Here is a 26,103-nt window from a genome sequence, read left to right as displayed (position 1 = left end):
ATTACTTGCAACGGGACGGCCGCCCCACGCTTCTACAACGAATGATGTATGGAGGAAATGGTCGACGTATCTGTACGACTGCACGACTGGGACATGTGTCCTGTTGGCTGCATGCTGTGTTGATAGATGGGTCTTGTGTATCATAGTGGAAGAGCGTCCGGCGTTGTTATATTCCCCTCTTCTTTTGTACATGGTATAGGGTCTAGGTCTAGAAAAGTAAATCGATCTAATGAACTCTTGCAATGTATATAACCCATCAGTATCGTGGTGCGTGCTGTTCGTCAAAGTTTAGTCATGTGCTGCTGCCGAGCTCTACTGGACAAGCTCGGATTCACTCGCTCTGTGTGGCGGTTATTTGCGACCTCGGCCGCCCCGCGTAGCTTCTCCACATGCTGATCAATTAGACCGGCCGACGCGCCTCTGGCACCCGCTCGCCGCCCGACTTGTACATACACCTCCTCCTCGCTGTTAACCGCGTCATACTCGCTGCTTCACCTTACATAATTCTCTACCTTTCGCCATGTCTTTTCTCGGCGGCGCAGAATGCTCGACGGGCGCCAACCCGCTCAGCCAGTTCACCAAGCATGTGCAGGATGACAAGTCGCTACAGAGAGACCGCCTGGTTGGGCGGGGGCCCGGAGGAATGCAGGAGGGCATGCGAAGCCAGCAGATGGGCGGCCCGTCAGATGGCGTAAGTTGACAAGAAGAGCAGGAGGGCGAACAAATAGGAATCATGGCTAACTCTGCGATCCACAGATGATGAATGAGTTCATGAACCAGAACGTACAACTCCCACAAGGGCCCGGTCCCGCGTCTCCATTCGCCATGGAGCAAATGCGACGAGAGTTGGAGCGGACACAGCACAGCGGATCACCAGCATGGGCAGCAGAGTTCGATCCAGGCATGCAGGCGCCACAGATGGGAGGGCCAGCCATGCAAGAAAGACCAGCCGGATTTAACCCTGCTGAATTCGCAAAGTTCCAGCAGATGAACCCGAACGCGCGGACGGCGAGCCCGACTACCGCTTCTCAGCCTTCGATGACGGGATACCAGCGGCCCATGTACGGAATGGGCATGGGCATGGGCGGCATGGGAATGGGAATGGGCGGTATGGGCATGCAGCAGCCATTCGCACCACAAAACTTCCAGCAGCCCATGCAGAACTCTGGCAAAGGCAAGGAGCGCATGGTAGAACTCGACGATCAGGATTGGGAGGCCCAGTTCGCACAACTCGAACAGACAGACCAGCAGGACCTGAGCGCTCTTGACGCCGAGGCGAACAAGGCCATGGAGGCAGAGCTGAACGAAATGGACAGGTCAGTAGAGAAAGATGCCGTTGATTTCGACGATTTCGAGTCCATTTGGAAGGGTATCCAAGCTGAGACTGAATACGCTAGGCAACTTGCCAACGAGGAGAACTTCGTCGAAGGACACATGGGCGACATGGATCAATGGGAAGGCTTCGACGGGCTCAACACACACTCGGTCCGCGATCCAGCCATGGGCGACTACCTATTCGAACAAGAGAATCTCTTCAAGAACGTCACGAATCCATTCGAAGAAGGCGTCAAGATAATGGAAGACGGTGGTAATCTCTCGCTGGCGGCCCTAGCATTCGAAGCAGCTGTTCAGAAAGACCCGAATCACATTGCAGCTTGGGTAAGGTTGGGAGAGTCACAAGCGCAGAACGAGAAGGAAACACCGGCTATAAGAGCGTTGGAACATGCTCTGAAGCAGGACCCGTCGAATTTGGAGGCGCTGATGGGTCTGGCTGTATCATACACCAACGAAGGCTACGAGAGCACCGCATACCGGACACTGGAACGCTGGCTGGCCACCAAATACCCATCACTCATCAAAGAGCCACTCTCTTCAGACGCCGAGATGGGCTTCACAGACCGCCACGTACTCCACGAGAAAGTCACCAACCTCTTCATTCAAGCCGCACAACTCTCGCCCACCGGCGAGCAAATGGACCCCGATGTGCAAGTAGGTCTAGGCGTACTATTCTACGGCGTAGAAGAATACGACAAAGCCGTCGACTGTTTCGGCGCCGCCCTCGCATCCACCGAATCCGGCGTCTCAAACTCTTCATCACAAGTCCACCTCCTCTGGAACCGTCTCGGCGCCACCCTCGCAAACTCCGGCCGCAGCGAAGAAGCCATCGACGCCTACTCACGCGCCCTCGCTCTCCGTCCAAACTTTGTCCGCGCACGCTACAACCTGGGCGTGTCGTGTATCAACATTGGTTGCTACACAGAAGCCGCACAGCACTTACTCGGCGCGCTGGCCATGCACAAGGTCGTCGAGCGCGAAGGCAAGGAGAAGGCTAGGGAAGTCGTTGGCGAGGGAGTTTCCGACAGCCAACTCGACAACATGATCCACCAGAACCAAAGCACAAACTTGTACGATACGTTACGGAGGGTGTTTGGCCAGATGGGCCGTAGAGATCTTTCCGATATCGTGGGTCCCGGGATGGATGTTGAGCGTTTTCGAGGCGAGTTTGAGTTTTGAGCAGCATGATAGTGGAGTTGGTATCACGGAGCAAGTAGAGATTGAACGTCATGACGGTGAGAGTTACGATGACTGGCTTTTGCAACGGAAAGTTAAGACGCCGCGTAAGGATGAATGGGATGAGGGTGATTTGGGTGACAGCTGTTGCTTTGGCACACGCACTGTGGAGATGGGTATGGACTGCGTTTGGAAGCTGCATGGAGGCATTTAGATCATGGGAACTGCAAAGCCAATCGCTACGATGTAGAAATCATGTCATCTTCCACTGGCTCGCATGAGCATAATTACAAATCTCTAGTTGCATGCTACCATCTTTGGCCCAGGCCATTTAGGAGTATGAGGGATGCACTGCAAAGGGGATATCATGGATATGTGAGCTCATAAATTGATGGCCGAACCATGAACTCTTCACCACCGTATTTATATCTATTACATAGGAAATATTTGCGTGCTCAAAGGCGTGACCTCTACTCGGCCCCATCAAAAGAGAACACACTAAAATACATAGAAGACCCTAATCCACACAATCAGCACTCCGCGCTGTGCATTTTACCCTAGTTAATCCAATAGAAGACACCCCAACCCCAATTCGAAGCGAATCCTTCACTCATGCTCCATCTATTTGGCAAAGTGGAGGTCGTATCCGAGCCACTTCCTCGACTGAACTTGGGGAACAGTAAGACCAGGGCTACCGTATGTAAGTGGTGCGAAGAAGAGGAAGCACCAGAAGGCGGCGGCGAGGATGACACCCATAGCGATCCAGCTGCCCATGAGGCTAGAAGAGGCGACACGCTCGCGAACAGGCTTCGAGTGAGTGCGGCGGTGGCCCTTGACGGCGGCGGGCATCTCGGGGTCCTGGGGTTCAATGCAGAACACGAATTCTACCAGAGCACCAGTGACTAGACAAGACGCAAGATGCGCGGGTAGGTAGTGATGCAGGAAGAGCTGACGACCCATGATGTAGAAGGGGATGTAATGGGCAGCCCAGGTGAGGAAGAAGAATCCAGTGGAGTTGTAAAGACGGGAGCGAGTGCCTGCAGACATGAATGTTAGAACCTCCCCTTCAAATACAAATGCCAATACAAAAGCGAATAACCTAGGTTTCGTGTACGAGAGAGGTAACTTACGCTCATCGAGGGCATCCATGCCACGGCGGAGAGCCAGCTGATCGGCACCAATGATACCGGCAAATACAGCAAGAAGCGAGGAAGCGAGCCACCATCCAATGGGGTTACCCAGGAAGTAGATCTGCTGGCGAGTGTCGTTGTGAGTCCAGAAAGACACACCGCGAAGGAGGAAAGGCCAGGAGATGGGCTGGGATGCATAAGGATGCGAGCTGGTCAAGGCATTGTTGTGGTAGAACATGGCACGCTGCAGCTCGACCCACTTCCTGAGGAAGCCCAAGTGCTTGACCTGCTTCGGTTCTTTTTTGTTGCGCTCGTCTTCAACAGGAAGCGAAGGGATGTCATCGACATACCAGACATTGCTGGACTGCTGTACTGCCTTGTTACCGTTGATTTCAGCCTGCTTGTAGGCCCAATCTGGCAGAGGCTTGGTGTGGGTCCACATGGCGACCTTCGTTGGCACGTGAACAAGCTTGAAGTGAGTAGACATGGTCTTGAAATCGCCCTTGCCCTTGTCGACCTTGAGCTCAAAGAGAGTGTCGTTATAGCGTGCACCGGTTGCTTCGTCTTTGCTCACAGTAGTGAATTCCTGATTGGTAGGGTAGTAAGGAGAAGCAACATCGTGTGTGAGGAGAACGGTGTCCGTGATCAAATGGCGAAGACGAATGACATCGCCGACCTTGACGCGTTGACCGATCTCACTGTCCAGGGGCTTTGAAGGAAGGACCTGCCAGTGGTTGTTGGTGTCGTTGTGGGGGTATCCAGTAACCTGCTGTCCCTGGGAAGAAACACGTCCATCATCGTAACGCAGCGGGTAGCGGTCAGGGTGGCTGTGAAGGTAGACTTTGGTCTCCTTGTGACGGATGGTGATGGAATCATAGTAGTTGATACCGACGGACTGAAGGCTCATGACGTTGTCGCTCAAAGTCTCCTGGAACTCTGGGGTCATGAAGTCGTCACCAGGGCCGGATCGTGTGAGGATGGAGAAGTGGACCTGGAACCAGAAAAGGTAAAGGAAGAACGGAACGATGACCAAGCCCACAGCGCGAGCAGCAAAGTGCTTGCCAAATTCGGCCAAAGTCAAGGCACCCTGTCGTCGGTTGACGTCCATCAAGTCCCAGAGGTCAATCATGACCGGTACACCAATGGAGAAGAAGGTGAAGACACCAACGTACTTGATGGAGATAACGCAGCTCAGACTGATACCAGTCAGAAGGAGCCACTTCCACCATTTCCGCCCGAAAGCATTGTGACGCTCCTTGTAGAAGCGGATGTAGGATAGTACGGAGAGCGCCATGAAGAAAATGAGCGAAGCATCGAGCAGGATCAGGCGCGTCTGGCCAATGTGGGCGTTGTCGAAAAGCATCAGACCGGCCGCAGTGATGCAAGCAGGTAGCGAGTAGCCAGACTCCCACATGATCATGAAGACGATGGGAACGGTAAGAGCACCGAGCGAGGCGGGCATGGCGCGGTATGCGACATATGGGACCTTGTTGGTAATGTAGGAATCGCCGATGTTCTCGAACAGGAAGTCGCCCTTGTATCCGACGAGCCAGCCAGCGAAGGCAAAGAGGAGCTTTCCGAGGGGAGGATGGACATCGAAGAAGTAGGTTCGTTGGAGGTAGTAGGAAGCGAACTATGTGCGGTTAGCGATCTGGACGTGCATCGTGTCTCTTTCTGTCTTCAATGGCATACACACCTTTCCAAAGTGCACCTCGTCGAACACAACCTGATCAGGATGTCTGATGCCCCAGAACCGCGTAATGAAGGCCAGAACGGTCATTACGGCGATAGCGAGCTTGTAGTCCCATTCTCCGCCCTGCTGGACCGGCTTGTATGGTTTGGCCTTCTCGACTACATTGGCGACTTTCTCCTGGACCTTCTCGGCGAGGGCTTCCGGGTTCGGTGAGGTTCCTCGCTTCTTGTCCTTGCCTGCGCGCTGGCGGACGCTACCAGCTGGTGAAGACATGGTGGGCTATAGCTCAATGAAGCTACCTGTGGACTCTGATGTTAGCTTCCAATGCCGCAACACGTTGAGGGCTACGAGGATGCGCCTACCTCCCATAAACAAAGGAACGAATTTGATGGAATTGGAAAGAGAGTTGGGGTTGCGCTGTGAGAACACGACACCTAATCGCGAGTTCAGGGTCCGGAGGAGCCAATCCCTAATGGGCTCTCTCGCTTGCACTTGGCCCCTGCATTAGCGGTCATTGGTCCACCATCATCACAGCCCCCCAGCGAGGGGTAACAGAAGTCTGGTCAAGTATATTCGTCTATATGCTCTTGGCATTGGCATCTCCATGATCTTCGCATGCTCTACATGCTCCCGAGATACCGCCGTAGCCTATCTCATTGCAGCCTTGCAAACGCTGCCAACAAGCAAGACAAAGTCATGTTCGCACCTCATATAAAGACAAACCGAGCAGGTCTAAAGACTGCACTAGGATAATATAGGCAAATCAGGAGATCTAGCGTTTGTGTAGTCTCTGGGGTGTTCAGTTTCTCCTTGATTGAGGTGTTCGCCTCGCCCTAAAAGGCGGATCGAGTGGTAACACTCTGGAATCATTGGCCCTTCTTTCCCTTTTCGGCTGCCAACTTCTTCTGCTGCGGGATGCGATACGATGTTTCCCACCCATACAAAGCACCCGCACCAAACACCATGGCAGCGCCGACTTTCATCAATCCAGTCATCTGGTTTCCGAATATCCAGATACTGAGCAAGAAGCTCACCAGCTTTCTGATGTTCAGCACGATCGTAACAGTAACGGCGGAAGTGTTGGCGCTGAGCATGTTGACCCCAGTGATGCAGAGTAGTTGCGTGAGAGCATTGGCGGTAAGGTAGATAACATGCTGTGATGTTGAAGCCAAGATGCTGTTGACGATTGGCGGGAGATTTTCTGCGACTTTCGGTGGGACCTCAAATGATTGCGAGGCCTGCAGGCGCTTGAACTGTTGCGTCAAGACCGGTGCAAATCCTGCAAAAAACGGGATGGACAGCAAGTGGGAGTAGAAGAGGTTGGCCTGCCAGTCCTTGCCATGTTCACTATAGACGTCCTCGACATAGGCGCCCATCCATGCGGAGAGTAGTTGCGCGATGAGCAGGATAAGAAGACCTGCTTGTAGAGAAGAATTCGACTCATCGGAGCTCGAAGCATCCATGTTCTTGCCCTAGTTCCGTGGTTAGCGTCTATAAATGAGTCGTTGATCGCTCTCCTGTACCTTTGACTGTGCATCTGCCCATGCTGACACCATGACACCTAGCGTCAGGATCGCAACGGAGAAGACCTGGAGAGGTGTGTATCTCTTGCCACGGAACCAGCCAGCCGCCATAGTAGTCACACTACCAAAGCTTCTGAGGATGATGTGAACAGGGACTGAGATGTTGAATGCGAAAGCCCAGTTGTTCAGCATGTTGACCGTGAAGAACAACGCAGCGCTGACACACCATTTGCGAAATGGCACGGGCGAACTCCGCATGAAGTAACGACCATTCGGATCGAACTGGTAGTGCAATGTCGAGAGACATGTAAACACGAATTGGAAGAGCGTAATGAGTAGGCCACTGTCAGGCTCTTGCCTGGGCTGTGTTAGATTTTGTGCTGTTACTAGGGACTACACGCTGTTTACTTTACTATTGCTTCCAGACAATACACCTTTCAGACTTTAGTAGTGGCATCATAACAGTTTTGACTTTCTTACATTTGCGCAACACCCTCCGAAGATGAGCGAAAAGCTGCTGATAACGGGCGCAAGAGCGGCCATGATAGCAGTCGCGTGGCGTGAGGAGTGGCACAGATTACCTGAGCAATTGTTCGGGAATTCGGCCGTGTACACTTTTCGAAGCGAAAGTTGGTGGAGCTGTTGCTTGTCAGAAAGGTGACGTAGGTGAGCGTTGGATGACAGTAAGTTGGCAAGTGCAGAATCGCATAGCGCATTCCGCGAAAACCATCTTCCATCGCACAGGCAACATACAGAAAACACTCAAGTGAGTACAATTGCACACAAACCTCTATGTACTAAGCATGGCTTGTAATATGGTGAACGTTGCGAGGAATCTAGAGGAATGAAACGCAACGTGGAAGTCTGGGATGTCATGAGCCTCACGGCGGGCGCTAACGGGATCAACCTAGGTACTGCCGAATCCAGCAAACTTCTAGAACAGAGCCTCGTCAGGCATCTTTGCGTACAATTTACTAGAGACGTTAACAAGTTTGAGCATATGAGTGCTTCACGTCCATCATGATACTACAAAGCACATATGAAATTGTCATGTGCTTGTCGCAGTCTTTTAGCATCTGCGATATGTCCTGGGCTGTTTCACGCAGAGGTGGGACAAAGACCTATTGATGAGTGTTTCTTTTGTTCTTTCTCTGCACCACCCAGAGTCATTATAGTGGTGTTGCAATCTACACTGCTCTGCGGCTACCCGATCGTTAAACCACATTGCGTCGTTCCTCATCTGCATTCCCACGCCGATTCGCCAAGAATGCTCCTGTTCTATCATCCTAGCGCCGCCTGGCAGGCTGCTGCCAACATTGAAAGGAAGATGGAAGAGTAAAGATGACCAGAAACCCAACAAGCTGATGCTCCTGTTTACATGTATCTTGTGGCGATGTTCGCGAACCAAGGCTACCCCTACAATGCGGAGAAGACGAAAAGCTGTAGGATGTTAGATTTTGGTCATGTGAAGAGAACAAGCCTGCTTACGTTGTTTGTTGCTGCTATAGCGATGCTGTCTTCGAATGGATGCCAGCTCATGTGTAGGATCTTCTTGTTGAAGTCGATCTGATCTGCGTCCGTCTCCTTCCTCATGCGTTGGCCCTGTCCAACTGCACCAGCAGCAGGGCTGCCGGCCCTCGAGCCACCTTTCTTACTTGTGTTGCTGCCTGTCGGGCTTGTCGACGAGTTCATGGGTGTTGGGATTCCAACCTTCTTCGCCTTGAATGCAGACTTGTCGGCCTGCAAAACTACCTCGGTGTCTTTGTCGTTATCGGATGGGTATATCATGAAGTTGTTGTTGTAGCTACCAGTCATGACATTCTTCGCATCCCCAGAGAAAACAACCTCGAACTTGTCGAAAATGCTGTCGTTTTCGTAGGTGTCGCAGAGCCTCGGTCGGAGATGTTCATGGATTGGGATGGTCTTGACCGGAGTCTTTTCCATGTTTACGTCCCAGATCTTGACAGTCAGGTAGTCGCGTGACAGAATGTATCTTCCGTCGTGTGAAAACCGGACGTCGGAGATGGATGAGATGATCTCAGAGAAGAACGATCGCGAAGATGGATCTTCTTCTTGCTCAAATTCTGTAGAGCGAGGTTAGTATTAGCTGAGGCGGAAAGACGGACGGCTTACGCTTTGCATGCTGGTCGCATAGAGCACTCTCGCGCATGTCGGCCAGCTTGATGGTGCCCTTAGAGCTTGCGTACATGAACCAGTTGCAGCTGATAGGGTGGAACTCGGCAGCGGTGATGACCTCCGTCAGCTCCTCCATGTTGGCGGGCTTGATGTCGACGATGTTGAAGCTCTGGTCTTGGATGTTCAGGTTCCAGAGGTTGATTCGCAAATCATCGCTACTAATGAACGTTTCGCCATCGCTGTTGACTGATATGCTGTTGATGTGGTAGGCGTGTGCGTTGGCATACGTCTTTCGCGGTACTGCGGCGACAACTGTGTCGTGATGTGTGAGCCGTGGGAGCTTCAGATCGGTGGCGCTGCGGAACTGTGCATTCGGGTTCCTGACGGGACCACCTCCACCAGCAACCCCACCTCCAGGTGTCAACTCGTGTGACAGGTTGTTCTCCGCCACCACTTTCAGCGACTTTTCAAATACCTTCCATAGCTTGATTGTCTTGTCGTTTGTGGAAAGCAGATAGTGTGAAGCGTTTTGCCGGCGGCACCACTTGATCTTGTTGATCTTCTCTTCGATCTCGAGAGATTTGAGGTAATCGAATTCAGGCTCGTGCGATTGGAACTCGGTGTGGAACTTGTATTCGCAAGTTTTTTTCTGCATCTTGTCAGTCTTGAACCAGCGCGAGGTCATAGTAGAGAAGGACATACCGTCTCGTTCCTCTCGAACAAAACTACACGACCGCCCTTGTCACCGGTTGCAAGGTAGTTGCCCGTCTGGTCGAACTCGACGGTTGAGATGATGTCGGCTGCGCTCGCTGTCAGCAATTGCATGCAGGTATTAATGAATGTACAGAGAGCGCAACGGTAAGAAACGGTACGTACCTTCGGTTATGTCTTCAACATCGCCTTTGTCGCCGAAGCACCTGCTCCAGTCAGTGGCGTTTCCAGTGCGATTTGAGATAGTGGCGAGCACAGCAGCAACCGAGCTGAGATGAGGGGCCTAAAGGAGATGCGTAGCATGCGGTACGTACTGGGTGAATTTCCACGTCGTGGGATTGCCTTCGGCTTCTACCATGATTCTGGACAAGGATTGCGGGACACCAGCGGCGTGCGGTCAAGGGTAGCGAGTGCTCTGTCGTGTTCGTACGCAGTGTACTATGGTGTTCAGTGTGCGAGCTGTTGAGCTTGTCGTGGGGCCCGGGTGAGGTAGCGCCGCCAAGGTCGAGGGTGGTGGGTGAGTGAGTGCTGGGAATGATGTAGTGGGAGCGGTGTCTGCTGGCCGTGGCCGATGGCGGGGTTGGCGGTTGGGCGGGCTGATCGTTGAAGCTCCGGCGGAATCGAGTCGACGGCGGAATGACGAGGGCGGGCGACGACGTAGGGAGCAACAGCGCACGTTACAGAGATCAAGTGTGTTGTTGCTACCTTCACTGCCTCTAACGTGGGGCAACTGCGATCCGTGGACGTGTCTTGGCAAGCAAGGTCGGAAGGCGCGCTAACTTGTACTAGCGCCGTCCGCTCGCACTTTCCTCCGTCAACCTCAATATTCAAGAGGACTTTTCCTTGACGACTCCTCCAACTCCTCCAACTAACCACAGGAATCGAACCATGTCACACAGGAAGTTCGAAGCCCCCCGCCACGGGTCTCTGGCATTCTTGCCGCGAAAGCGCGCCGCCCGTCACCGGGGTAAGGTGAAGAGGTAAATTTCCATGTCACCACCGCCCACTGTCGGACAGCCTGCTCACTGCAATTGCCAGCTTCCCTAAGGATGACCCCAAGAAGCCCGTCCACCTGACGGCCGCCATGGGCTACAAGGCCGGTATGACCACAATCGTCCGCGATCTCGACCGACCAGGTGCCAAGCTGCACAAGAAGGAGATTGTCGAGGCCTGCACCGTCATCGAGACTCCTCCCGTACGCACAGCCAATTCCGAGCAGTTTTGGCGCACTACTAACACGGCCGCAGATGATCGCTGTCGGTCTTGTCGGCTACATCGAGACTCCCCGTGGTCTCCGCTCGCTCACCACCGTCTGGGCTGAGCACTTGAGCGACGAGGTCAAGCGCCGCTTCTACCGCAACTGGTACAAGAGCAAGAAGAAGGCCTTCACCAAGTACGCCAAGAAGCACTCCGAGGAGAACGGCCAGTCCATCACCAAGGAGCTCGAGCGCATGAAGAAGTACTGCACCGTCATCCGCGTTCTCGCCCACACCCAGATCCACAAGACCCCGCTCAAGCAGAAGAAGGCCCATCTCATGGAGATCCAGGTCAACGGTGGCAGCATCGCCGACAAGGTCTCATACGCCCACGGTCTGTTCGAGAAGCCCATCGAGATCGGCTCCATCTTCGAGGACAACGAGATGATCGACGTTATCGCCGTCACCAAGGGTCACGGATACAACGGTGTCACCTCCCGATGGGGCACCAAGAAGCTCCCGCGTAAGACACACAAGGGTCTCCGCAAGGTCGCCTGTATCGGTGCCTGGCACCCGGCCCACGTCCAATGGACTGTTGCCCGTGCTGGTCAGATGGGTTACCACCACCGTACCTCCGTCAACCACAAGATCTACCGTCTCGGCAAGGGCGAGGATGAGGGTAACGCCTCCACCGAGTTCGACGTCTCCAAGAAGCGCATCACACCGTAAGTCACATGTCACACTGGCCGGTAATCACTACTAACACAAATAAGAATGGGTGGCTTCGTCCGCTACGGTGAGGTTAAGAACGACTTCCTCCTCCTCAAGGGTAACTGCCCTGGTGTCAAGAAGCGCGTCATGACCCTGCGCAAGTCCATGTTCACCCACACCAGCAGGAGGGCGCTGGAGAAGGTCGAGCTCAAGTGGATCGACACCTCTTCCAAGTTCGGTCACGGTGCTTACCAGACACCGGCGGAGAAGAGGCAATACGAGGGTGTCCTCAAGAAGGACCTCCAGACTTCGTCCTAGAAGTCTCGAGATGGTGCTACGGAGTGCATGCTTTCTTCTCACGGGCTTGGGCGCAGAGGATAGGTTTACTATATGGATGCCAGTCATGAGCGATTGAACAAAAATTCAACGATTCCCCAATTCAAATATGTGTTATCAATGTGTGATGCGTGGAAACCGTCTGTCCCAGTGGCGCTCGCTGGTTCACCTAGGAAAAGATTAAACAGGTCTGCAGTCTACATCAACATGAAAACATGCAAAGTAGGAGACCCAACGCTGATGTAGGCTCCCGACCTATTCAGTTTTCTTGTGTGAGGCGCTCGCTGGAATTTAATCACGGTGCGTGCCCGTGTGCGACTTGGTTCGGTAGTGAGAGTCCTGCCCAGCGAAATGTTGCGCTATGCGGTGAGGGCATCAAAAACATGGAAACGACTATGAACAGGTGCTCTGCCGTCTACATCAGTATAAAAGTTGAAATATACATATTCCCTACGGCAATGTAGACTTCTAGGTGGTACATGTTGATTTTCTTCCCTTGTACGAGGTGGTATAATAAAGCCGACACAATGTCGAACTGCGAGTGCCACCCCATGTGCACTAGGGTTCAAGAAGTTTGTGTGCATATGCGCAATCCAGACGTTGATGCGGTTGAAAAAAAGGGTCTTGGAGTGAATAAGAATGGTATACTAACGGTAGTAGCGACACCTATATTAGCAACGTAACGTGCGGAGAAAATTCCCTGGTACAACGACTGGGGAACAGCCTTGTGATCGTGTGAGAAGGTCTATGACGACGACGAATGAGGCTCGACATCTTGAGCGCCAGCGGCAACAACTGTCGGCCCAGACAAGGTGCATGAGTCAGCCCAAGTGACAGCAGTTGCCATGTGCTTCGCAAGTACCATTATTGTTCCGAACGTCCAAAGCCGAAAGTTGGCTGTCAAGCGTGTAACGATTTTGTGTGGGATGAGTTTGTTAGCTAGAATCATGTCTATAACCGCGAAGATTCTTGCAGCGCAAAGTGCAATCAGATCAATAGCCTCTATGTTGATAGCCTATATGGCCTGCGTGACCTTGCAATAGAGGCAAAGATGCATCACGTTCATCAAGAAGAAAAGCCGGAATGAAGGGCAGGTACTTGGGAGGCAATGCAGCCGAGGCCTACCGACCCAATTAGCGCGCTCCGATTTTAGTTGGTAAGTAACGCCGTCGGTCGCAACTGCCATCATTGACCTCCAACTTCAAATCCACCAGGACCTTTCGCACTCCCGTCGTATACTCTCCGCTCTTCGGCTACCGCCAAAATGAGTTGTCTCAGGATGCGTCGTACGCAGCTTGCAAGCCAGGTGAGTTTTGACAGCCCTCCCACACCACGCAGTCGCAGTCGACGGTCGACAAGCCCGGCATCCGCCGCACCGAGGCGTGTGCCACATCCCACATGGCGTTGGCAGAATGTCGCATGTCGACACGACACTTTCGCAGTGCTGGACAATGCCCTTGGATCTTCCACGTCTTCTTACGAGTCTTTACTGTTCAATGGCTAATGTTCGCCTCATAGCTCGCGAGGAGCTTCCGCCCAACTACACGAGCCTTCTCTTCCACCCGGCCAGCGCAGCGCATATTCGCTACCGAGAACCTGAGGGCGAAGGAAGCGTCAGGCTTCATCTCGAGCAAATACCCCGTCATCGACCACGAATACGATGCCATTGTTGTCGGCGCTGGAGGAGCTGGTCTCCGCGCGGCATTCGGTCTCGCTGAAGCTGGTTTCAACACAGCCTGTATATCCAAGCTTTTCCCCACTCGATCGCACACAGTCGCAGCACAGGGTGGTATCAACGCCGCGCTCGGAAAGTAGGTGAATTGGACAAACATGCGATGGGTACGACAGCAGCTGACGGATACTTGTAGCATGCACGAGGACGACTGGCGGTGGCATATGTACGACACAGTCAAGGGATCAGATTGGCTTGGTGACCAAGACGCTATTCACTACATGACAAGAGAGGCGCCCCAATCCGTCATCGAACTTGAGAACTACGGCTGCCCCTTCTCGCGAACCGACGATGGCAAGATGTAGGGTCAACCCAGCTCTAATTTGCGCAGCATACTAACGTCGTACAGCTACCAGCGTGCTTTCGGTGGACAGTCGCAGAAGTACGGCAAGGGTGGCCAAGCATACCGATGCTGTGCTGCTGCCGACCGTACTGGTCACGCTCTCCTCCACACTCTCTACGGACAATCGCTACGACACAACACCAAGTACTTCATCGAGTTCTTCGCCACTGATCTGATCATGGAGGACGGCGTCTGCAAGGGTGTTGTCGCATACAACCAGGAAGACGGAACCATCCACCGATTCATCGCAAAGAACACCGTCTTGGCCACTGGTGGTTACGGACGTGCCTACTTCAGCTGCACATCCGCCCACACCTGCACTGGTGACGGTATGGCTATGGTTGCTCGCGCAGGTCTTCCCAACCAGGATCTGGAATTCGTCCAGTTCCACCCCACTGGTATCTACGGCGCCGGCTGCTTGATCACTGAAGGATCCCGTGGAGAGGGTGGTTACCTTCTCAACTCCGAGGGTGAACGGTTCATGGAGCGTTACGCACCCACTGCCAAGGATCTTGCTTCCCGCGATGTCGTATCCCGATCAATGACCCTGGAAATCCGTGAGGGCCGTGGTGTCGGACCGGAGAAGGACCACATCTACCTCCAGCTCAGCCATCTGCCCGCCGAGGTCCTTCACGAGCGTCTACCCGGTATCTCTGAGACTGCCGCCATTTTCGCTGGTGTCGATGTCACCAAGCAGCCCATCCCTGTTCTTCCTACTGTGCACTACAACATGGGTGGTATCCCCACCAAGTACACTGGTGAGGTCATCACCCAAGACGCTCAGGGTAACGACCAGGTCGTCCCAGGTCTGTTCGCTTGCGGAGAGGCTGCCTCTGTCTCTGTCCACGGAGCCAACCGTCTCGGTGCCAACTCCCTCCTCGACCTTATCGTTTTCGGCCGTGCTGTTTCTCACACCATCCGCGACAACTTCAGCCCCGGCCAGAAGGCTGACCCCGTCTCCGCCGATGCCGGTGCCGACTCCATCTCTGTCCTCGACCAGATCCGCACATCTGACGGCGCCAAGTCGACTGCCGAGGTCCGTCTCCAGATGCAGAAGGTCATGCAGACCGATGTCGCCGTCTTCCGAACCCAAGAGTCGCTCGACGAGGGTGTCAAGAAGATCCACGACGTCGACGCCGACTTCGCCAACGTTGGTATCAAGGACCGCAGCATGATCTGGAACTCCGACCTTGTCGAGACCCTTGAGCTACGCAACCTCCTCACCTGCGCCGTACAGACTGCCGAATCCGCCGCCAACCGTAAAGAGTCACGAGGTGCTCACGCCCGTGAGGACTTCCCCGACCGTGACGATGACCAGTGGATGAAGCACACATTGTCGTGGCAGAAGAAGCCACACGGCGAGACTCAATTAGGTTACAGAAAGGTTGTTGGTACCACTTTGGACGAGGCTGAGTGCAAGGCTGTACCACCATTCAAGCGTACATACTAGAGGATTGGTAATTTGGAAAGGAAATGAGGGATGTATTTTGTATTCTATGTACATCGGATGATGGATTGCATGTTTTAGCATGTTTAAGAGCGAAAGCCGTTTAGGGTTGAGAATCGAATCATTCAAGTTCATGTTGTTATGTCTTGTCCGTGGTATCAGCATGTGTAAGCGCTTGCTGGTGTTGTGCTCCACAATACTGCTGTCCGTGGATGATGTAGCTGTCCTGGCGTGTGGAGCACTCATTCCCTGCCTGACTGTGTTGTTGTGGTAGGGGCTGGTGTTCTCGGCAAGTGCGATACTCACCCGCGCAGCACGACAACATCAGCTATTCGAACACGTCACGAGCGTCGCTAACTTCAACGCCGGGCAATGAATACGGTCTCAACCAGACAGGGAACAGGGTTTCGCTTCGACGTTCGTGCACCCACACTCATCGCGAACCGAACATGGCTCCTGCCGTGTGTAAGCAAGGCTAGCTTCTAGCCTGGTCTATCGTTACCCGAGGGCTGAAGTGGCTGCAGTGGCTGTCACCACGCCAGATGGGGATCCGCTCATGGCAATAACAAGACTTTCAGGCTTTCTCGCTCTCTGGCACATCACCATGGTGGAGCCTGTGTCAGAAACCGTATTTTTACACGTTGTGATATCCAAGGCGGAATGCGCGAAGAATGCTTGCACGCAGGCATACCTATTTTGGTCACGCATCGTCCCGGGAGGACGCAGCTAGGCCCTCAGCTCCCTGCAAGAACCCATCCGACCATGGGAAGATCGGTTCGATTTCACGCACGTTCATCAGCCCCCATCTGCACCGAAGGTCTATCACAGCCACCACCAAGCCGAATTCGGGCGACACAATGCTTCTAAGTCTGCCATGCTTCAGCCTTCTCCATCAGAAATTTGGGGGGTCTTGGACTTATTAGAGGCTACTTCTCAGCCTTCTGCATTAAAATCTTGCTTGAATTCCACGTCAAAAAGCGAATGCAGTTTCTGTCTCCCATTTTGCTCCAAAGGCTGAATGCGGCACCGTAATTATAGTATTAATACTTGAACCTCGTGGAATCCGGAATACACTTCTGGGCAAGAAATCGAAGGCTTTTGAGCTATTATGGATCCTTCCCAAGACCACCACATAGCCTCTTTTACTTCTGGGTTAGCAGGGCGTCGATTATCGTTGTCCCAGACAACTCCCTCTTTGTCAACTCCATCATCGACAAGATCATATCTGCCAGACGATGATCAAGACTTTGAACCCGAAAGATTGCCCTGTTCCTTTGGTGCAGAGGCGTTCGATGGAGGAACTGAACTGACATATTATCCGTAAGTGCTATTTCATACCATGATCATCTTCCGACGTCGGAGCTTACAGGCAGACAGATCACACCGAACAAGCAGTCCAGACACGCAGATCCTGCTCACAACTCAGAACGCCAGGTCTTCATTTTCAACAGTCATGTCTTCATCCCCTTCAGAAGCTGACGACGATCAGCCAACGCAAAGATTGCACCAGATCAACGTGGTCGTCAAGGCTTTCTGGAAGCTACCAGTCATTCGTGACATGACCTGGCCGTTTCAGTGGCTCAGCCGCCGATTCAAAGACATCACTTCGAACAGCCGGTTTCATGGTTGGCGTATGGGTGTCTTATTAGGCTCATTTGCTTCGTCGCTTGTTCTTTGCTGCAACATAGGCATCCTGGTATTCGGCTCACTACGACACGGCTCCGCGGACAACTTTACCGTGCTATCAACTGGAAAAGCCAAAGACATGTCTTGGTGGTCTAGCGCTATTCACATCGTGATCAATGCGCTCAGTACAATTCTTTTAGCTGCCTCCAATTATACCATGCAGGTACTGAGTTCGCCAACAAGAAGAGATATTGATCGAGCTCACTCTGCACGCCATTGGCTTGATATCGGGATCCTCAGCGTTCATAACTTCGGCTACATCCCAAACCGACGAAGGCTTTTGTGCGTCATCATGGTATTGTCTTCGATACCTATACACTTATTGTAGGTTTTTATCAGCTCTTTATCAACCCGGATTGTTGGCTTACGAGTGCCAGCTACAACTCCGCAGTCTTTTACATTGGTGCAGACAACAGGGCGAACATCTCCGTGCTGCTCAAAGATTCTGCTGAGTACGAGAAGATTTTACGTCAGGCAGAAGCAGCCATCAACGACGATCGCAATGTAACACTCGATAATGGCAGTATAGATAGCGCGTACGGATGGTTCAACAGTTTCCATGAGTATGGAGACCTATATCTTGCGATAGATGGCTACTTTGGTGCAAATGAGTCGAAATTTTCAAAACTGCTCGGAAATGGCTGGCCAGATAGCGGTCATGAATTGGAATGGAACCCGAACATATCCTGGCCCCTCGAAATAATACCCGACAATACCCTCAACTGGACTATCATCAACGGAACATGGGCTTATATCTTGGTCGATTCGAATATCACCACTTCTCTGGAGAACGACACCCAGGTATGGGCTCGTTGCGCCCATGGCTTTGCAGAATATCACGTCAAAACATCCAGTCGCATCGAGCTAAGTCTCACCTTCATGGCGATTGTGATCGTCTGTAACGTCGTGAAGCTGTTTACGATGTTGTGGGTAGTTTTCATGGAAAATCTGGACTACATCGTTACGGTCGGGGATGGTGCAGCCTCGTTTCTAGAGTATCCCGACTCAACGACCAGGGGCATGTGTGTATCAACCAAACACGAAGTCATCGCCAAAGTTGGGGCCGTCACAGACATGAAAGAAGATCAAGATCTACTTGCGATTATAGTCCGTAAATGTGGCAACCTTTGGGCCAAGCGACGCAGTCAATACTCCACTGCCCTCGACAGAGATCGAGTATATACCTCGTATGCCATGTAAGTCCGCCTGAAACTGTGAAGTCAAAAAGGCGAGGTTAACATCGTACTAGCTATGCAATTGGCTGTGCACTCTTCTACGGTCTAGTGATACTACTCTCGACTATAGGACTCACAGGTCCTAGATGGGGATCCTCAAGCCTTACCGCGTTCCGCAAAACTGAAACGTCCGCCCAGGCCACACTCCTGAACGCGTGGCTTGCCAACATCGCCCAACTGGTGCTGTCCTACTTTTATCTCGCGATTAATAGCGAATGTACCGCTATGGCTGGAGCTGCGGAGTGGAATAACCTGGCAGTCTCGCGCAAAGGCCTACGCGTGACTCGTCCCGTCGGGGATCAACGCGAGAAGTACATTCTCCAGCTGCCATATCGCTGGTCACTTCCTCTAGCTGCAGTGAGCGGTGGTTTACATTGGCTCTTATCCCAGAGCATCTTTATTGTCCGTATCGACGCTTATGACCGGGAGGGAAAGATCATGCAAGAAGATTCTCAGTCCGCAATTGGGTTCTCGGCAATAAGCTTCATAACTTTGATTCTTTGCTTTTACGCCCTTGTAGGATCTGTGGCGTGGATAGGGCGAAGACAGATGAGGATTCGAATACCCTTCGCGGCATCCTGTAGTCTAGTCATGAGTGCGGCATGTCATCCACCACCAGACGACGTCGATCCTCACTTGCGACCTGTTCAGTGGGGCGTCACGGAGGGTAACATGTTTGAAGGGGAAAAGCATTGTTCACTTTCATCGAAACCTGTAACTAAACCGAAGGTTGGGGAGAAGTATCTTTGAGGAATTAGCTAGAAGATGTTAAATTGGATCATGAAGTCATGATAAACCTCGGGCGCTTGCACCCAAATCACAAGTATCAACGTCGCGCAAAGCTAAACCAGCCCCTCCGCGGCTCAGTGACGACCGGCACGGTCTCTACATCCTCCGCCGCTAACTCGCTTACCGACTGCTGCGCCGATGCTATCGAATTCGTTGAAGCGAACGAAGACGTCTGCGCCATCATCGGACTCTTGCCAGGCCGCCACATGATCGGTAGATCCTTGAGCTTATGACCCTTCTCCATGAGCGGGATTTCGCTCTCCAGATCAGTCCAATTCCGGTGACCTTCGCCCTCGTAGGCTCGGCGTTGCAACTGCCATACTCCATCTTGTGTCCAGCGTGCGATGCGAGGACCGAGTGCGCGGCGAAAGCGGGTGAGGTAGACGAGGAACTTGAGGAGTGTGATGTCGATGATCGCGACGAGGACGGAGAAGGCTATGATGAATGATAAACCGAAGACGTTGATGTTGCTGATATGAGTTAGCAGGAGTCTCAGGTCCTGCAGAAGCAAGTGAGGAACTTACACAAATCCACCTGACTTTCTCATCTTCTGAGCTCCACAAAGAGCTTTTTCGCCTTCTGTCTCTGGTTTGAGAAAGACGTCGTCTTTGAACGGGTCGCCGAATTGAGGTCCACTCGCATGCTGTGAGACCTGGATTTGCATGGCCGCCCAGACCTCTTGTTCCCATCCCAATACTTCCTGTTTCCAGAAACCATTGGGTACAGATGGAATGTCGAAATCTCCTCTAGACATCATGGTGGTTACTTTACACGACATGATGTTGACGGTAGCATGTAACCAGACCGCTTTAACGATCACTTGCAGCACCGCTCGTTGCACACTGTTCGCTTCGGGAAAATCGAAATCGCGGAACGTGTGATAGGGAACACCTTCGAACGGGGTACACCAGTCTTCTTGACCATCTCTAGCATGGCAATATTGAAGCTGGGTGATGGTTAGCATTCGCTTCCACCTGACTCTCAATGATTGACTCACATGCTGCGTACACCCCACACCCTTGATTGGATGATCCGCTAAATATTGCGAGAATGGTTTGTCGTTTGCTGCGTCAATCTTCTTCACTTCTTTGTGTGCTGAGTAAAGAGGATCGTCGACAGGTTCCCCGAACTCTAGAGAGTTGGGCAAGAAAGGCTTCCAGAACACATCGCCTTCTGGCCCTTCAGCACTCAAAGGGTAAAAGCTTTCCTTCGGAAACCAGGTAGGAAGGACTGTGTTGTTTGGTCCGGCATAGAATATGCCGCCTCTTTGATAGATGAGTTAGTAAACAGTATACTTGGCGTGTTGTTGCGGTGGCTTACCGTGGAACTTTTGGATTGCCACTAACGTTGGACGCGACCAGGTAGGCAAGGAAGCTCTCGCCAGTATCAAGTGGGGGCGTGGGTCCATAGAAGATAGCTGCAACTTGCTCGCCTGGGAATATCTCTCGGAAGTCCGGTTTCCACATGGGCATGTATTTCAGGTCAATGACATCATAGTATCCATCAACCGGTAAGACAGTGCATTCGATCTTCTTTCGAAAGGTAACGCGATCCTTGGGGGGCAAGTTTAAACCGAAGGCTTTGCCTACGTCGACCAGGCCAGAATCGACACTAACAGAGTCCTCGGTATCGCACATGGTATCGTTGAATGGGCAAGGCACATTTTCGACTGTGAGTGGGACGTTGGGCTTCGTGAAGACGTTACACGTCACAGGAAGTGATCCGTTACTGTAACAATCCTGTGTATACGCTGGAGCAATTATATCGAGTTCGTTCGCATGTGTCCGCCATGCCGTTCCGATGAGGTTCGTGCTTCCACAGAAGGGGGAGTCGACCAGTACCTCAATAGCTCCAGTATCGACTATGAGCGAGGAGAACACTGAGGCTGCGATTGTCATAGTCGTGAAAACAACTGCAATGAGTACCAAGAACACTGATCGAAGGAAAGGCCGGTCTGCTTTTCTTCTCCAAGCCCACCATAGCTTTAGTGCTTCCGCAACTACAGAGCTGGGTGTTGGGAGCGTTCGCAGTAACGCTTGTTGCTGTCTGAAGAGTGGATCTGCTTCCTGGCCATTGGCTCGGATTTGATGGATCGCGAAAGCGATCAGATGCCACAGGTGTGCGGTACCTGTCACTATCAGAACTTGAATTTGGTAGTTGGGCTGATTACCTTACCGAGTGTTGAAAGTATGGCTAGTAAGGCAACTACGAGGTTACCGGTCTGAGTATCGGTTGTGATTGTTCTTCCTAGAATGGGCCCGCCATCCACATTTGTCCTATAGTGTCCTGTCAGTAACTATCGAGAGACGACACGAAGCGCTACAATCGAGATGCCTACCATGCACCTGTCTTAACATATCGCGAATCTAGCTCAAAAGACATGGCTCGTTAACAATCGCTAATGAAGATTACGAGTAGATGTGCTTGCTCGGAATTCTATACAGCGGGAAGCATCATCTCTTTAATACTATGAAGTCTGCTACAAAGCGCAGTAAAGCATCTTCATCGCTCAACCTGAAGGTGGCACAGTTGATCTACGATGCTTGGCGAGCGGTGCAACGAATAACGGATATCGAGGAAACGACGAATGATGTTCCTGGCGCCTGGATCTCGACACACTGGGCGTTGAGACCCGAGCTCGTAACTGATGCACCATTTTTAGCTCTCCACGTTATCCGGGAATGCTTGGCATGGTGTTTTTGAGGAAGCTCGGCGCCTAGAAGACTGCAAGCGCGATGTCGGCGCTAACGTGCATGTACACTCAGGCGCAGCTGTGCCATCTTCAGGATCTCCGAGAACCACATCACGAATAGGCGTGATAATTCACCTGAGAGACCTACTTGCCGCATGAACAGTCGAGTTGCGATGGACAAGCGCACTCGAAATGGGCAGGACTCCACTAGCCATTTCGGGCCGTTGCGACGTCGCCAGATCGGGAGAAAGTCAGACCATCGACATGGCATGTTCCAAGGTTGATACGGAAAACGGAACGGAGGAGTGAATCCCTCTCTATTCAGAGCTGAGACATCTATGGTTGTGTTCAAATCAAGACTGTGATGTTGTAGACAGGTTGGATGTGGTCACAAGGAGTTGCGAGAGGTGGGTAGGTACCGCCCGCCCTCAAATGATGCGCTAGTCCACTTTGAGACACCCTGGGCCTGATCTAGAAGTCGCTCGATCTCGACCCGATTTTGCTGGTCACTGATGTTTCAGAGAGCGCTCTATATATGCTTCCAGAAAAACTTCGGAATTGTCTGGGCCACGTTCGCTCCCGTCTTTCGACTCTCTAAGTAAGCGACTGTCTGATTGACCGCAAGGTTGCACACAGCCGCATGGACCAACATCGCTTGCATTTGCCGCACTGACTTGGCCAAGACACTATCAGAATCTGCCGTATGATCAACGTCCAGCATCGGGGATGTCAGACAGGCGGCCTGGTAGGCGAGCATTTTATCTGCAGCCTGTAACGCTTTCCGCCACCTTGGCAGAGTGGCGGTGCATAAATGCTTCAGATGGCTGTGGAGTCAATGTCTACAGGCATCTACACGATTTCGCCTTGTAATGCTAAAGTGCGCTTGTCGTTGTCCGCGCGATGAGCGTGAAGTACTATGTTAGATCATGGTAGTCACAACCACATGCACTATTCTTCACAGATTTGTCAAATGCAAAGTTGGAAAAGCTGTAAAAGTTGGTATGTACAATGACTAGATGCGTCTATGTAGTACATACTGCTAGAAGCCCACCGGTGCGGCTGCGCATGAGATAGTTCATAGCAGGATCACTTCGTACACAGCCAATACCCAATGCCCTTCTTCACCCCAGCCGGTCAATGCGATGAATAAAAGTATTGACAGCGAAATTAAGATCCGACACACTCCCCACTTGATGACAAAAAAAGAGACCAGTCCGTGCTGAAGCAGGTACATTGGATTATTATGGGGCAGCTAGAAGAGCCCAAAGATGAGACAGAAATGCCGCGGTAACTTTTCTCAAGAAGTACCAACGATGAGGGGTATCATGCAATCGCTATGCTCTCATGTGATGCTCTCTTGCTTGCTCTAGAATCGAAGCTTGGCTTCCCGGGAGTGAAGCTGGAAGCGCTTGTCGAGGGTGATGTCCTTAGCGATGACAGCAGCGGCGGCGCGGGCAGCTGGGCTACCGTTCAGACCGCTGTGGTCTGGCACAACATAGTTCTTGGTAAGACGCCTGGCAACGTTGCCATCAACACCGTTGCTGAGGAGTAGGTTTGCGCTTCCTGCAGTGTTACCCTTGACGTCACCCTGGCGGGCAGTCTCGAGGAGCTTGGCCTTGAGCGCAGCAGGGTTCTGACCAAGTCCAGCAACATCTTTGGTCATGAGAGTGGCCATGACACCAGTGACGTGAGGGCAAGCCATGGAGGTACCAGAGAGGAAGTTGATGACAGCGTCGCCAGTGGCCCATGAGCTGAGAATCTGCTCACCGGGAGCGTAGATGTCTACGCACTGACCGATGTTGGAGAAGGTAGAGATCTCGTTGTCGATGTTGACGGAGCCGACAGTGACGACGTTGGAGTTCTTGCCACCAAGGTGAGCAGGAGTGCTGCCGCAAGCGTCAACACCGTCGTTACCAGCGGCAACTGAAACGTGAATGCCAGCGTCTGAAGCACCTTGGATAATCTCATCGACTGAGTTGGCGGTACCCTGAAGACCCCAGGACATGCTCATGATGGAGCCGACGAAGCCTGGCTGTGCCTTGCGCTTGTTGTGGTTGGCAATGACCCAGTCCATACCCTTGATGGTGTCAGAAGACGCACCAGAGCCGTCGTCTCCAAGAACCTTGACTTCGATGATGTTGGCGCCTTGAGCAACACCGAACTTAGCGCCACCGGCGGTACCAGCAACGTGAGTGCCGTGACCATCACCGTCAACGAAAGAACCAGTAGCGGTGAAACCTTCAGAAGCGCGTCCGGTGAACACAGCGTGGGAAGTGCGCACACCAGTGTCAATGACATAGATATCGACTCCGGCACCGAGAGCTGAATCGTCGAAAGAGTAGACAAAATCTTGGTCCTGAGGGGATCCCTTAGCGCCGGCTGCGCTCGAGACTCGCTGCAGACCCCAGGGAGCGCCTTGTTGTTCCGCGAAGGACTTAACGTCGGCCTTCTCTTCGACGACGTTGATCTCTGCCATGTCGGCGAAGATCTTGGCGTGCTCGGCGCACATTATGATAACGGCCCACTGGGGGTTGACACCCTCTGAAGATACAGCCTGAACACTGTCCGTCTTGCTGAGCTGCAGGAGGTCCACATAGTCGTCAATCTTTCTGGCGTCCGTGTCGTTACGCCACCAAGTGACGATGTACTCCTTCGTCTCCGTGGAGTGGTTCGCGGGTAGAGAGTATTTGCTGATGTAGCCGGGGTTGCTGGGTCCAGAAGCTGCAAAGACGGAGGCACTGGCGGCCAGGAGACCGGCGGCGATAGCGAAGAAAGACTTCATGTTGATTACGGTAAGGATCCGGTCCGGTAAAAAGTTGTTGGAGGGGTAGAAACGAAGGTGGGGCGAGCCTGGTAGTCACTGGCAATGAATGTGGAAGGGACGCTACAAGTTGCAAGTCAGTGACAGGCCTGCTGTGAACAAACGACTAGTGAAGCGGTGGACCAGCGACTGTCTTTGTCGGTTTATAACCGTGAACATAAGCGGTGTTGGGGCTACGCCTTTTGAGACAAGCATACAAAAAGGCTATAATAGCGCTGTGTGGGGTCCAGGTATAGGACAGATTGGGGTAGGGCAGGCACACAATGTGCAGCAGCCTTGGGTTGGCAAAAGCTAGGGTACTCACATCAACGTGCAGGTGCGACGGAGTCGTGTATCAGGCAGGACGTGTCTGAGGAGGAAGGCGTATCGGCCAAGACGTGCCAGCACGCGAGAAGAAGAAAGGGAGGGTGGTGAAGGGAAGCAAAGTGAGTGAGAGACGAAAAAAGTGAGTGTTGAAGAGAGAGACAGAGCACTCCTAATGAATGGAAAGTGAATGTGGGGTTGTAGGAGCAAAGAAGGACCAAGACCGTTGGGAAGGAGTGATGGGAACCTGCCCAGGCGGACGAGACGGCCTCATGTACTCGCTTCGCAAGTGTCCAGGCCATAACCACCAAGCTCATCGTTGGAGCCTCCGCATGTGAAACGGCTTGGCTGTGGGCTTGTTCCCGCGAGCTACCAGGCCCAATTCACTACTGCGCGCCGGTAGCCAAGCCGCGACGGTCTGCATCAAATCGCTAACCAGGGGTAGAGCGGGCCCTAGGGACCCTCGACGCACGATTGGGGCGCCTCGGGAGATTGTTCGTGGTAGAGCGACGACTGGCCAATAGCCGACATTGTATTGCACGGCCAACATTCATATATCTGGGCGCACCAATCCGTTGTTGGTCGCACAGTACCGTTCCCGGGCTTTCGAGTTGCTGAAATGGGAGATGCGGAAATTGAATGCAAACACTCGCCCCTGCCGCGTTGGTAGTTTGACTGACACAGAGGGAAGGAGCAGCCTTAGCCGACTCGAGCTTGATTGGCTGTCCGCTTCTGAAACAGCGTGGGCCTGCGTCAAAACCCAAACCAGGCAAGCGCCCAGGGCCAATCCCCACATGATGCATGAACCTGCACTCAACGCAAGAAAATCCAGACAACAGTCCGCACGGCCAAGGGGCCCGTCTGCGCGTCCAAAGATCATGCACGACCGCCAGCAGAGCCGTGGCGTCCTATGAACGCGTCAATGCCTGAGCCACTCGGCACCGCAACGGCTTTTCCTCTCTCTGCATCCAGTCGCCACCGTGGAGAGTGCATAGTTTGACGCGACACAATGGTCTCTCTCCGCAATGTGTCAAGCCGTCCACCACCCGGAAACTAAACACCCAGAGCCACATATCCGAATGGGGCGTTTCAATGTTTATTAAGGGGA

General features: G+C 52.7%; 8 protein-coding genes across 8 annotated transcripts; 3 read left to right on the top strand and 5 right to left on the bottom strand.

The window, feature by feature from the left end:
• Nucleotides 1-520: 520 nt before the first annotated feature.
• On the top strand, nucleotides 521-2,514 carry J4E87_002428 (uncharacterized protein; the record flags this gene model as incomplete). The annotated part of the gene is made up of 2 exons (XM_049374065.1): nucleotides 521-691; nucleotides 757-2,514. The coding sequence occupies 2 exons, from the start codon at nucleotides 521-523 to the stop codon at nucleotides 2,512-2,514; spliced, it is 1,929 nt and encodes a 642-aa protein (XP_049236205.1).
• A 618-nt stretch (nucleotides 2,515-3,132) lies between these two features.
• On the bottom strand, nucleotides 3,133-5,607 carry J4E87_002427 (uncharacterized protein; the record flags this gene model as incomplete). The annotated part of the gene is made up of 3 exons (XM_049374064.1): nucleotides 3,133-3,548; nucleotides 3,642-5,274; nucleotides 5,338-5,607. 3 exons carry the CDS (start codon nucleotides 5,605-5,607, stop codon nucleotides 3,133-3,135), a joined length of 2,319 nt encoding a protein of 772 aa, XP_049236204.1.
• A 593-nt stretch (nucleotides 5,608-6,200) lies between these two features.
• On the bottom strand, nucleotides 6,201-7,400 carry J4E87_002426 (uncharacterized protein; the record flags this gene model as incomplete). Its single annotated transcript, XM_049374063.1, has 4 exons — nucleotides 6,201-6,806; nucleotides 6,858-7,215; nucleotides 7,266-7,291; nucleotides 7,338-7,400. The coding sequence occupies 4 exons, from the start codon at nucleotides 7,398-7,400 to the stop codon at nucleotides 6,201-6,203; spliced, it is 1,053 nt and encodes a 350-aa protein (XP_049236203.1).
• Nucleotides 7,401-8,273: 873 nt separating this feature from the next.
• On the bottom strand, nucleotides 8,274-10,062 carry PAB1_1 (Protein phosphatase PP2A regulatory subunit B; the record flags this gene model as incomplete). The annotated part of the gene is made up of 6 exons (XM_049374062.1): nucleotides 8,274-8,297; nucleotides 8,346-8,941; nucleotides 8,991-9,642; nucleotides 9,696-9,793; nucleotides 9,870-9,910; nucleotides 10,019-10,062. 6 exons carry the CDS (start codon nucleotides 10,060-10,062, stop codon nucleotides 8,274-8,276), a joined length of 1,455 nt encoding a protein of 484 aa, XP_049236202.1.
• Nucleotides 10,063-10,592: 530 nt separating this feature from the next.
• RPL3 (60S ribosomal protein L3) lies at nucleotides 10,593-11,929 on the top strand (the record flags this gene model as incomplete). Its single annotated transcript, XM_049374061.1, has 4 exons — nucleotides 10,593-10,684; nucleotides 10,743-10,899; nucleotides 10,952-11,625; nucleotides 11,674-11,929. The coding sequence occupies 4 exons, from the start codon at nucleotides 10,593-10,595 to the stop codon at nucleotides 11,927-11,929; spliced, it is 1,179 nt and encodes a 392-aa protein (XP_049236201.1).
• A 1,282-nt stretch (nucleotides 11,930-13,211) lies between these two features.
• On the top strand, nucleotides 13,212-15,472 carry SDH1_2 (succinate dehydrogenase flavoprotein subunit; the record flags this gene model as incomplete). The annotated part of the gene is made up of 4 exons (XM_049374060.1): nucleotides 13,212-13,253; nucleotides 13,466-13,758; nucleotides 13,816-13,980; nucleotides 14,029-15,472. 4 exons carry the CDS (start codon nucleotides 13,212-13,214, stop codon nucleotides 15,470-15,472), a joined length of 1,944 nt encoding a protein of 647 aa, XP_049236200.1.
• Nucleotides 15,473-19,216: 3,744 nt separating this feature from the next.
• On the bottom strand, nucleotides 19,217-21,077 carry J4E87_002422 (uncharacterized protein; the record flags this gene model as incomplete). The annotated part of the gene is made up of 4 exons (XM_049374059.1): nucleotides 19,217-19,649; nucleotides 19,704-20,125; nucleotides 20,177-20,444; nucleotides 20,500-21,077. 4 exons carry the CDS (start codon nucleotides 21,075-21,077, stop codon nucleotides 19,217-19,219), a joined length of 1,701 nt encoding a protein of 566 aa, XP_049236199.1.
• Nucleotides 21,078-23,237: 2,160 nt separating this feature from the next.
• On the bottom strand, nucleotides 23,238-24,653 carry J4E87_002421 (uncharacterized protein; the record flags this gene model as incomplete). The annotated part of the gene is made up of 1 exon (XM_049374058.1): nucleotides 23,238-24,653. One exon carries the CDS (start codon nucleotides 24,651-24,653, stop codon nucleotides 23,238-23,240), a length of 1,416 nt encoding a protein of 471 aa, XP_049236198.1.
• Nucleotides 24,654-26,103: the final 1,450 nt, after the last annotated feature.

The sequence above is a fragment of the Alternaria ethzedia genome, assembly GCF_023757985.1.
Source record: "Alternaria ethzedia strain BMP 0044 chromosome Unknown scaffold_4, whole genome shotgun sequence".
In the NCBI taxonomy this organism is placed as follows: domain Eukaryota; kingdom Fungi; phylum Ascomycota; class Dothideomycetes; order Pleosporales; family Pleosporaceae; genus Alternaria; species Alternaria ethzedia.
The sequence above is the reverse complement of the archived record's forward strand: the minus strand, read 5'-3'. Positions and strand labels throughout refer to the sequence as shown.